Source organism: Salarias fasciatus, chromosome 6 (assembly GCF_902148845.1).
Source record: "Salarias fasciatus chromosome 6, fSalaFa1.1, whole genome shotgun sequence".
Classification (NCBI taxonomy): domain Eukaryota; kingdom Metazoa; phylum Chordata; class Actinopteri; order Blenniiformes; family Blenniidae; genus Salarias; species Salarias fasciatus.
The window spans coordinates 27,714,471-27,726,876 of record NC_043750.1 but is presented as its reverse complement, the minus strand read 5'-3'; the positions used below and the strand labels follow the sequence as shown (position 1 = coordinate 27,726,876).

General features: G+C 40.7%; 1 protein-coding gene across 1 annotated transcript in view; it reads left to right on the top strand.

Annotated features, from left to right (window-relative positions):
• The window catches only part of tusc3 (tumor suppressor candidate 3), an 85,150-nt gene that overhangs the window by 28,576 nt on the left and 44,168 nt on the right, over positions 1–12,406 (top strand). The window contains exon 2 of the mRNA XM_030093190.1: positions 12,211–12,380. Within this exon, the coding sequence (XP_029949050.1) occupies positions 12,211–12,380 (170 nt within the window). The remainder of the gene's footprint in view (positions 1–12,210; positions 12,381–12,406) is intronic.

Sequence of the window (12,406 nt, the reverse complement as noted above, 5' to 3'; positions counted from 1 at the left end):
TGATTGATATCTCCACATTCCTCACACATTTTCTTTTAAATCTCATAAAATTCATAAGCTGAAAGCTTTTGACTTGCTCTAGATAATCACAAGTGTTCTTTCTTTGCTCCATTGTTTCACAGGACCTTTATCATCTTTTCTTCCCTTGCACAGTTCTGCTGTGTTTTTACCGCTGTTGCTTGTGTGTGTGTCGAACACTGGTGAGACAGTGCATCATTACTGCCTGTATGATTGGCATCCTGAACTGACAGCTCTCTGTTTGGGGTTGAGTGCACACCAGCAAAAACTCAGAGGATGAATTAAAGATTAAGAAAAAAAAAAAAAAAGGTGTGCACAAAGTATTTTGTACCTTCACTGGACATGCAGGCAGTGTGGATGTGTGTGTGTTGCTGGGTTTTTGCTCCTTGGGGTTATCAAATCACTCTCGTCCTCATCCTCTTTCACCTTTTAGCATTTGTTTGTGCCCGTCGATCCAGTCTGCAGGCAGTTCGCCGCAGAGATTTAGTCCGCAGCCCTGCTCCATGCAGCCAAGTCTGTAAACTCGTGTTTGCGTGATCGTGTGAGTGTGTGTGAGAGAAGAACAAGATTTTGTGCCCGATTAGCAGTAGGAGTGAGGCGCAGTGCTAAATTATTTAGCTACTATCTACTTGATCCAATATGAGCAAACTTCTGAGCAGAAACGGAGATGGAAAGTCGGTGAAGGAATGTTACTGTATATAAAGTGCAAAATCCATTCATTCTGTCAAATGATTGCATAATTTAGGGATTCCAAACAACAAAAACACAATCTGAAGCACCTCTGATTCACCATAGACTGAGATTACATTCTATGTTGCTGAGAGCAACAGAGAGTATAAATCCTAAGATGTTTCCTGAGTTAACTCAGTCGGTTAGACATGTAGATTATTTGTTGAAAACATGCCTGAAACATTATTGTGGCTTTAAGAATTAGTAAAATAGGGTGAAGTCAGCTCTGAATAGTTGATTATTTTTGATTTGGTATGGATTTTATGATGGATGTCCAGCCCTCAGGGGTCAAAGGGAGTAGAACCCACAGCTAGCTACGGGGTACCTCAATAGGGCACAGTGTGTGCTGGACAGGTCTATCCCAAAGACCAGTCAGATGAACAGACATTGACACACAGCAACATTCGGTACACACAATTCACAACAACATCCTGTGCTCCATCGATATCTGCCTCCAGTGCCTTTTGGAAGTAAAGAAACACAGAGAACCAGTTTTCAGTAGCAATGGAATTTTTATACGCGGTTAAAAAGCTTGGTATGAAAACAGACTGAGAAAGTGGAAGTGGTAAAACATTTTACCGCCTTTGGAATCGCCTCACTGTTGGGGCGTTGCAGTACTGGATGTTCTTTGATCATCACGTAATTTTCTACAGGACTCCTATTGGTTAGGAGCAGCTGTAGCTCACAGCAGTAGCCATGATGTGCAGTGTAGAGAGGGATTAGTCATGAAATTTCTGACACTGTCAGAAAATGATTACAGCCTGTGGTTGCACAAACTCCTCTCGGTGTACTACGTAAGACCGCAGATTTTAAGCCATGATCAAAGATATCATCAAGATTGCCTCTTAGGGTTGGTCACGTGATGGCGGCGAAGTGAAAACAGCGTTTAGGTAGAGGCTCCGTGCCACTTGGCTTTATTTCTTCTAATATCCTGACAATCTCCTGAGTTATTCTCTGATATTTAGGTGGACAACACGGGCTATGTCCCTAGAAACATTTTGGCCACAATCTTTTGACAGCATGGGGAAACCTCGGAGGGTAAAGGACAAAAACGGCGCACCTTCGGCTGACGGTGACTCGCACCAAGATGGCGATGGGCCCGCTAGCCCCGATGCTAATGATGCTACGGCGGACCTCGATCCTGCTATGGCCAAGGCGTTTGAGCTAATGACCGCTAACATCACTAAAGTTATTGACGAGAAGCTCGGACCTCTGACCGAAACTGTGCGCCAGAATGCGGAGGATATTAAGTCCGCCAACTCACGTCTTGACCAGGCGGAGGCTCGGATGGTAGCCTCCGAAGACTCCATTCTGGCGTATGAAACAAGAATCGGACAACTCGAGAAGCAGGTCGGTGTCTTGTCGGAAAAGGCGGATATGGCTGAAAACTACAGCAGGCGTTTGAATATTCGCCTCTTGGGACTAGCTGAAGGAACTGAGACGAGTCAGCCGGTGACGTTTTTTGAGTCGTGGTTGCCGCAGTTTTTAAAGCTACCAGCGGATACTGGGCGCATCCCGCTGGAGAGAGCGCATCGGATCCCTGGACCAAAATCACCCGTGGGCAACAAACCCCGGCCGCTGCTCTTACGCTTCCACGCTTTCCAGGATAAACAACGAGTAATGGAGGCGGCTCGCCGGGCCGGCAATAATAACGCTCTGGTTTTCAACGGATCCCGACTTTTTTTCTTTAATGACTTCTCCGCGGATTTGGCGAAGAAACGCAAGGCGTTTGATGCCGTTAAACGCAAACTACGGGACCGAGGAATAACCTACGGACTGTATTACCCAGCTACTCTGCAAATCTCCCACGACGGTGTTAAGAAGAGGTGCAGTTGTCCGGAGGAGGTCGAAGCCTTCTTGAACTCCATGACTGACTCATAAAAGTACCGGTACATGCCTCCGTTTTTTATGCCCGTGGTTATTATGTTGCATTTTGATTGACTAAAAATATCTTCATTGATTAAGCCAAGTGGTGCAAATGCAAATTGTTTAGTTGTACAGTTATACACTGTTTGATAACAGTAGGATATGAGAATGGTGTCCCTTCTTTTTTAGGGAATGACCCTTTTATTTTCTTTGCTCTGTTACGTTTTTGTTCTAATGTTATGTGGTTTTCACACTTGTTCTTTGTTGCTCAGATAGGGGATATTGCTTATTCTTTTCATCCATTTCTTGAATACATTTTTGGTCCACATTTATTTGCATATTTTATCTATGTCAGCGCCTATACTTCTACTGACTGTTGTTTATGGTTGGTTCTAATGTGAAAATTAAAATATGTTCGTGGAACGTGAGAGGTTTACAAAAATCTGCCAAAAGAGCAGCGATTTATTCGTTTTTGAAGAGGGAGGAGATTTCTGTTGCATTCCTTCAGGAAACTCATACTATGAGCAAGGACTTCTCCAAACTTTGTAAGGGGTGGGCTGGTCAAGTTTTTGCTTCTTCATACTCATCTTATGCCAGGGGGGTGGCTATTTTAGTTAATAAAAAAATCCCTTTCATAGCTACAGATTATTTTAAAGATCCTTTAGGACGTTTTGTTAGGGTTTCAGGGACACTTTTTGGTCAGACTGTTTCATTTTTAAATCTATATTGCCCTCCTGGGTATTCTCCTGACTTTATTTCAAAGGTTTTTTCAGATTTTGCCAATTTAACCTCAGACCATTTTTTTGTAGGGGGCGATTTTAATTGTATTCTTGACCCCTCTATTGATAGACTCCCAGCTCATAAAAACTTTTTTGTCTCCAAACAAGCCAAAATGCTCTCTTCTTTGTGCAAAGATATAGGTTACATTGACGTTTGGAGATGTTTTCATCCCACAAACTTGGAGTTCACATTTTTCTCTGCTCCCCATAAAAGTTACTCCAGACTGGACTACTTTTTTGTCCCCTCAACTAATATTTCTCAAGTTCTATCATGCTCAATTGGCAACATTATACTTTCTGATCATGCTCCAGTCTTTATGGTCTATAATTTTACCAGTAACTGTGCTCTATCTAAATTTTGGAGATTGCCCACCTTTCTTCTTAAGGATGACCGTTTTATTTCTTATTTAACCTCTGAATTGAAAATGTTTTTGTCCATTAATTCATCACCGGCAGGAAATCCCTCGATTCTTTGGGAGACTTGTAAGGCCTACAGCAGGGGCCTGATTATCTCCTATGTGGCATCCAGGAGGCGTCAGAGAAGAGAATATATTAATGATCTTCAGTGTGGCCTTGCTGATTTGGAGAAGAGATACATATCCACAAATGATCCTGAATTACTCACTGAAATTTCAGCTTCTAAAACAGCTCTGAATACACTACTTATAGAACAAGCAGAATACTCTTTGAAATTTGCTCAGCAAAAACTCTATGAATCAGGAGACAAACCTGGAAAATATCTTGCAAATCTGGTTAAAAGGCGATATGCTGCCCAAACTATTGTTTCTATTACTGGCTCAGATGGCTCCAGGCTTCTCGATACAAAATCCATTAATGCCGAATTTGCAGCTTTTTATTCAAACTTGTACAAATCAGAGCAACCTCACAATGCCTTAGATCTTATGCACACTTTCTTTTCAGAGATCACACTTCCACGCATCACAGATGTCCAGAGACAGAGGCTGGATGCCCCAATTACCAGAGAGGAGGCCCTTTTTGCATTGAAATCCATGCCATCAGGAAAGGCACCAGGACCAGATGGATTTGGATCTGAATTTTATAAAACTTTTGGGGAGACAGTCATAGACTCCGTTCTAGCCATGCTAGACCATTCATTTACTCTAGGTGTACTTCCTCCCTCTCTGAGGGAAGCTAATATTTCTGTTATTCTTAAAAAAGGAAAAGACCCAGAAAAGTGTACCTCTTATAGACCAATATCTCTACTCAATTCAGATCAAAAATTACTTTCTAAAATACTTGCCTTACGGTTGGAAAAAGTACTCCCTGATGTTATTCACAATGATCAGACTGGTTTTATTAAGGGCCGAAACTCGAGTGATAATGTGCGACGACTACTTAATATTATTCAACTTCTTCATGGCTCCAATGATCCAGCCTTAGTAGTTTCTCTCGACGCAGAAAAAGCTTTTGACCGCGTGGAATGGACCTATTTATTTTTTGTTCTTTCTAGATTTGGTTTCGGTGATACTTTTCTTAAGTGGATTCAAATTCTCTACAACTCTCCCACTGCATCTGTCATTACGAATGGTTTTAAATCTGATTGTTTTTCCCTCTTCAGAGGCAACCGGCAGGGCGACCCTTTGAGTCCTCTGCTCTTTGATCTGGCTATTGAGCCACTAGCCCAAGTAATTAGACAGAACAAATCAATAACTGGCATATCCGTGAATGATAAAGAACACAAAATTTCTCTTTATGCGGACGATGTGCTAATTTTTCTGTCCGATCCTCAATCGTCCATTTTGACTCTCACTCGTGTTATTTCTTTGTTTAGTGAATTTTCTGGCTATAGAATTAACTTCTCCAAGTCAGAGGCTATGCCACTTGGGTCCTTAGTATCTGTTCCTACATTACCTTCTGCATTTCCTTTCCGCTGGTCTCCTTCAGGATTTGTTTATCTAGGTATTTCTATAACCCCTTCTTTTGAACTTTTGTATAAAGCCAATTATCCGCCTCTTCTGGATGCCATAAAAGCAGATTTAGATCGGTGGGGAACTCTGCCTTTGTCTTGGCTGGGCAGGGTCTCTCTGGTGAAAATGTTTATTCTACCGAGATTACTGTATCCTATCCGGATGATACCACTTTTACTGACAAATAAGGTTATTAAGTTGCTTGAGGGATGGCTGAGTTCTTTTATCTGGAGCAAGAGAAAACCAAGGCTGAAATTGTCTAAACTCCAAAGACCTGGTTCTGATGGGGGCCTTGATGTGCCCAACTTCAGACATTACCAGCTCGCTGTACATTTATGCACGATCATGCACTGGTGTAAGAATGATGCCACTTCAGTGTGGTTAGATATTGAATCCGCTCAGTGCACCTGCCCTCTCTGGAACCTTCTTTTTGTAAAACAATCAGTTAAAGAACTGTGTTCCAACCCAATTTCCATAAATACTGTTAAAGCTTGGAAAATGATTTGTAAGTTGGAAGGTCGCAGTAATATTACGTCCTCTCTGGTTCCAATTGTAGATAATCCTGACTTCCTTCCCGGCTGTAAAGATGACGGATTTAAACTTTGGGTAAACAAGGGGGTCACAAAACTAGGTGACCTGTTTGTAAATCAAGAAGTGTTACCATTTGTTCAGCTACAGCAAAAATTTGGCCTTCAGAAAACAGATTTTTTTAGATATTTACAACTCAGACATTTTGTCACCAGTGGCACAAAATTAATAAATGACTTATCTGTGGTGGAAAACTTACTCTGCTCCCACAGTGGTAAGAAGTCAATTTCAATATTTTATAAAACGATAGTCTCTACTACTCTCCCAGTCTCCATGTCTGTAAAACTAGATTGGGAAAAGGATATGGGAATATTAATTGATCCAGAGGTTTGGTATGATGTTTGGGAAAAAGCTTCCAAAATATCCATCTGTAATCGAACTAAGTCAATTCAATTTAGGATCTTGCATCGTATACACATAACACCTGTTCTTAAACATAAGATGGACTCAAATTTTTCTCCGCTGTGTTGGAAATGCAAATCTGAGGTTGGTGACTATTTCCATTGCGTGTGGTCCTGTGTCAAAATGCAGAATTATTGGTCTGGTGTGGTGAAAGACTTGTCTTTTATATTTAATACCATAATACCCCTGGATCCCAAACATCTTCTACTCGGCCTTCCGGACCCTCGTATTCATTCTAAGCAGCACAAACGACTGTTTAATTTGTTGACTTTTGCTGCCAGGAAAAATATTTTGTGTTTTTGGATCAAAGACTCGGCTCCTACCAAGAGAACTTGGCACAATCTTGTAATGGAATGTATTCCTAGTGAATTCATTACTTGTATGTTCACTTCCTCATCTGATGCTTTTTATTCCACCTGGAACCTGTATTTGACATTTATAGGCCCATCGAAATCATCTTACTTGCTTAAGGGATTCCCCTCACGCTGACTGTTTTGTTTCTGTCTTATGCTGGCTGACATATTGCAGTGCTAATTTGTACTTTTTGTTTAGACTATGTGTATGTGTATCCCCCTTTTGTGTTCTGAGTAACTGTTGTGTGTTTGAAATTGGATTAATAATAAAAAAAAAAAAAAAAAAAATCATAAAAAAAAAAAAAAAAAAAAAAAAGATTGCCTCTTAGGCACAATCACTCTGTGTCGCTGCCTTAACGTGGATGAAACACTTATAATTATGGATGGATAATGGTATCCTGCCAGGATTTTAGCAAGTAGTGTCTGAGTTCACATTATTAAATGCATGAAGCATGTTGATATTATTAACTGCTAATTTTGTGCTCTGCCTTTAGTGAAGGCCACTTTATAAAAAAATCTTGAATCATTTGATCACTGAGCCGACTGTTTATCAAACCCACCCACCACCTCCTTGGTTCAGGCTGAGTCTTATTTTGACTAAATAACACAAACTATTTTACCATGTTGTGCATTTTATTTCACAATGGCATTGACAACTAGAAATAGATTGATACGTACACATGGGGAACATGAGAACTCTACACCTGGACTAGAACAGGGGACCCTCTGTGTATGAGAGAATGCTCAAAATATTTAAAAATGTCTACTGTTGCACTGTAGAATTCAAGTGAAGATTTTCTGTGCAGAAGTATATTATCATCGTATATCAGTGTAATGAGGACCCTGTGGTTGACCTGCTGCTTTTCGTTCTGGTTCCAGCTAATCAGCTTTTTGTTTTAAAAATTTCAAAGCAAACACTTTGTGAATGAAAGTTCTTCCATTTTCCTGAATCCTAAGACATCACCTTCCAAAGCCAACACTTGCATTTCATTCAGATATGCAGGTTAGAAAGTATTTATCAGCAAATCCATGGATTAAATCTCAAATACTGGTTTGAGTGTGCTCTGATAGCAAATATGCAATGCTTTGTTCATAGCTCTTAGGAAAAATAAAAAATCAACCGTCATTTGTTGGGATTGGTCGCCATGCTTCCAACATCTGCTAAACTTGATGAATGAATTCACAATACAGGAAGCGGATGGCTGTGAGTATGTATTTGGGATCCCCCCCTCGACTTGTGAAACATATTTCTTGCCAGTCGGGAAAAAAAATACCGCCACCGCTCCATATCTCAATGTTTCAGTGGAGAAAGTTTTGATGGGAGTTCCTGGTGTGGCGGTGTAACTCGCAGTCTGAGGAAAACTCGCACAGAAAAGCTTGATGGATCAAAAATGTTTGAAAGATTATATTTATTCAGTTGCTCTAAATGTCTCAGACTTGTGTTGACTCAAGGCAGCCTATTCTGTACTTTTTCCCCATGAACTGCACTCTGGCATTACATCTCAGACTTGTGTACCACTAGAGAGTTTATGCCTGAGTACATTTGGAAGACTTCTGTGCGGATCCAGTACACTTGTCGACAGTACACATTATGTGTGAAGACCGGCAGTGCTGAAATCAGGACCTGTACTACTGTCAAGGCTGAAAGGTCAACATTACTCAGCCGTCCATCATTTTTTCAAACGCAAGTAAACCGTCTGCTGCACCTCTTGTTTTCTGTGTGCAGCTCTTTACATTCGAGAGTGCCTTCTTTTTTGAAAAATGTGGTTTGAAGATCAGTGTGTGTAGTTTGTCTGTGTCTGTTTTTTTTTTTTTTTTCTTCTCTCGTCTGTCTAATGCAAAAGCAGCAGTAATGTGAAGTAGTTAAAACTCCATTGTGAAGGTAGCTGAATGAGCTGTATTGGTTTTGGCAACCAGTTTTACTGCATGAAGACTCTAAGTTGTTCCGTGGATGTAAGCAAACACTGATACAGCGTAAAAGTGTTGTAAACACTGGTCTTCAAGGATATGGGGTGTGTGTGCAATAATTCTCAGATTTAGTATATTATCCATTCATTCTGCTTAAGGTGTATTTATGCCTATTGTTTTAGTCATACCACCTCGCTGATGCCGGATCCTATCTGATCTTGGAAGCTAAGTGAGGGAGGGCCTTGTCTGTCCCTAAATGGGAGACCATGAGGGAACAGCAGCAAGCTTGTGTGGATGCAGTGGGCGAGTGAGTGGTTGGTGGTGACCGGGAGGGCCGATGGCGCAGATTGGCAGCCTTGCTTCTGTCAGTCTGCCTCAGGGTAGCTGTGGCTGGAGATGTAACTTACTACCATCAAGTATGGAATGAATGAATAATGTCATTGTCATGTGACCTTGAGTTTGCTGAAAAAATGTGCTAAATGAAACCAATGCATTATTATTATTATTTGTTTATTCAATTCAGTCAAAGTGACCTGGAGCAGGACACACTCAGACAGGCTGCCAGTCTATCACAGAGCAAACACAAATATAAAGACAAACCGCTCATATAAAGATTCACACCGACGGGGATTAAAGAGTCACTGTTGCCGTCAAATGGACTGTGAGAGTACCCAGAAAAAAACACAAGCCGTGGACTGGGAGAGCATTCAAACTTAACACCGAAAGACTTTTTAGTGGATTTTGGACCCTGTTTACATGACGGCGTTTCAAGTGACAATCCATTGTTTTTGCATTTTCGAAAAGTTCCACCTTTGGCGACAATTTTTAAAAAGTTGTGTTGTCAGTGATTCCAAGCAGTGTTTCCATATAAATGGACACTCAAAATGCAATGAAATTTTTCCATTTCCGCTTAAAAACATTGCGTAAATAGGGCCATTAACTGTGGCTGTTGTCACTGTGCGGTAAGACTTCAAATCCAATCTAGTTTGTCATACTTTGAAAATACAGTTTTTGACAACTGTGCCTAAACCACAGGTTGCAGTTCTAGACTGAACCCTTAAAGGCCACTGCAGTTTTTCCCATGTTTGTCAAGAAACTAAAAAGGGGGAGGTATGCAACTGATTGCAATCTGAAACTTCACTGCTCGATGCTACGAAAACCTCTGCACTGATCGTCTTAAAAAATGCAAAGATGGCAGACAAAGTCTTTAATGAAAAATGCATGACGAATACTCGGCTCTGTTTTAGTTAAAAAAAAAAAAAAAAAAAAAAAAATCAGGGTTGTGATCACATGCAAGAAAAAGATTGAGGCATAAACTGAAATATGCTTTTCATACCGTTTTTCCCCCTATTTCTTGCTGTACAGTTTAATCAGGAGAGACTAGAAAACAGCAAGTGTTTCATCAGCACTATTAGTATTTCATCACTCACCAGCTTGGTGAACTGATTTTTGGCAAACGTGATGCTGGTCGGAGCCATACTGTGCCCTTCAGAGAACTCACACTCACAGAATGAAACTATTGACTCGTATGCCACACACAAAAACATTGACATTTGTGCCATTACAAGCTCTCTTGCTTGCACGACATGTTCTGATGTGCTTGAATACATATGCATGTCCTGTTTTGTTCAGTTTCTAATTGAATTCTTTGTCCTGTTCCTTCAGATGATCCAGGGTCAGTCAGATTTTCTATACATATAAACATACACAAGAATCAATAGCCGGCCCTCACTTTTCTCCTGTAAACAATGAGCGTGTTTTTTTGCATTTTGAAGTCCATGTTGGCAATGACTGGCCAAGACTCAAATTCAAATTTATGTTTTGTCACTTCCATCTCCCCTTCTTAGTGTTTCAAAAGCACCACATATTCACAGATTTCTTGTGGATCTGTAGTACTTGATATGTCTGTTCTTCAGGCAAGAAAAGTTGATATTCTGAAGCAAAGTGAAATCTGTGACGTGAATATTTAAGCCATAACAGAGCGCCTTTATGCAGTTCTTTGTACTTTCATTTAGAGATGTTCCGATACCATTTTTTGCCTCCCGATACCGATTCCGATACTTTTACTGTGGGTATCGGCCGATACCAAGTACCGATCCGATACCAGTATATTATAAAATAATACCATGCCTCGCCTGCATGACTGTCACATGATTATCACTGTGGTGAGGCCTGGCTCAGGTTAAACCCTCTAAAACGTGAATCAATACAGCAAATTCAAGCCATTTATTTTTAAATAGAACAGTATAAAAACAGCAGTGCAAATACAATTGAACTAAATCAATCTAGGAATAATAATTTTCAGTAACTTAAAGTGCAGCCCCAATATTTTTAAATTAAAGGGAATTTAAATAGAACAATATAAAACAGTAGTGCAACGACAACTTAAATAAATCTAGAAATATATGTTGTTGCATTTTTAAATTGAAGTTCAGGCACAATATTGTAAAATGAAGTCATTTAGATAAAACACTATAAATAACAGCAGAGCAACAGTAACTTAAAGGTGCTGTAGGCAGGATTTTGCTAGTCAATGCTAATTTTTCTATGTTTTCTTTGGATCAAATGTTAGAGTATCCATTGATAATCCTTTAGGAGTGTAGCATAATTGCAGTACCGCGACGGCGCAGCATTTCCATCTGTCTCTGTTCTGAGCTGGAAAGGAATCTCGAAAGCTCCAGGTATCTTTGACCAATCAGAAGAGCCCATGAAGCTCTAACCTTGATTGGTCGAGGGGCGTTTGTCGCACGTTCTTGTGGGAGGGGCTTAACTTGCGTAAGGGCGTGATGGCAGAGAGAATAGGACAGGATTAGCTGTGCTGGGTTTGAAATCGCCATCTCAGATGGGTCAAATCACCATCTTACTTAGGTAACCCTAAGCAAGATGGCGGAGATGCGGAACCCTGCCTACAGCACCTTTAAGAAACAAATCTAGGTTTTTTCTTTTTTTTAATTAGGGTGCAAACATAACATAGTAAAATGAGCAAGGCATTTAAATAGAACAGTAAAAAAATAGTTCAACAGCCACTTAAAAGATTGCTTTCCAAAATGTTATAGTCCAAAACCAACCTATGAAGTTACATTCAAAAAATAAAAATCCAAAGAGCAGAAGCTGCACTCTAAACAAAAAAATAGGCTTCTTTAACGGGCGCTGTACATCTGTCACGTGATCCGTTCTTCTTCTTCTCAAGAACAGCAAGTTTGCAGCACAGTGGCGCGGCAAAGAACTGTGTCAGAACTAACGACCAGCAGATGGCGGTAGTGCAACCAACGGGATGCAAGCTGCTGCTGTTCTTACAGAAGAAGAAGTGTCAGTGCAAACGGAGCAGACAGAGCTGACCAGTAAATAGATTACTAATTTAATTAATGACATGGTGTCGAATCAGTGCCTGGACTCCAGTACTCGCCGATACCGATGCCAGCATTTTTGGCAGTATCGGCGCAATTTCCGATACTGGTATCGGAATCGGAACAACTCTACTTTCATTTCACTGTCGATACATTTTTCTGTCTATGGCATGAATATTTTCACTCTCCTTAACAATTGAAATGCATATATTTGTAATGTTATCCTGCTGTTTGAATCTGAAAATGTGAATGGGATGATTCATTCTCTTTGTCCTTTTGTCTGTGCATTCAGAACCTGCTGTCAGAGAAGGTGGACCAGATGATGGAGTGGTCCTCTCGGCGTTCGGTCGTCCGGATGAACGGGGATAAGTTCCGTCGTTTTGTCAAGGCCCCACCCAGGAACTACTCTGTCATCGTCATGTTCACTGCCCTGCAGCCTCAGAGGCAGTGCTCTGTCTGCAGGTATGTCCACACACACACACACACAC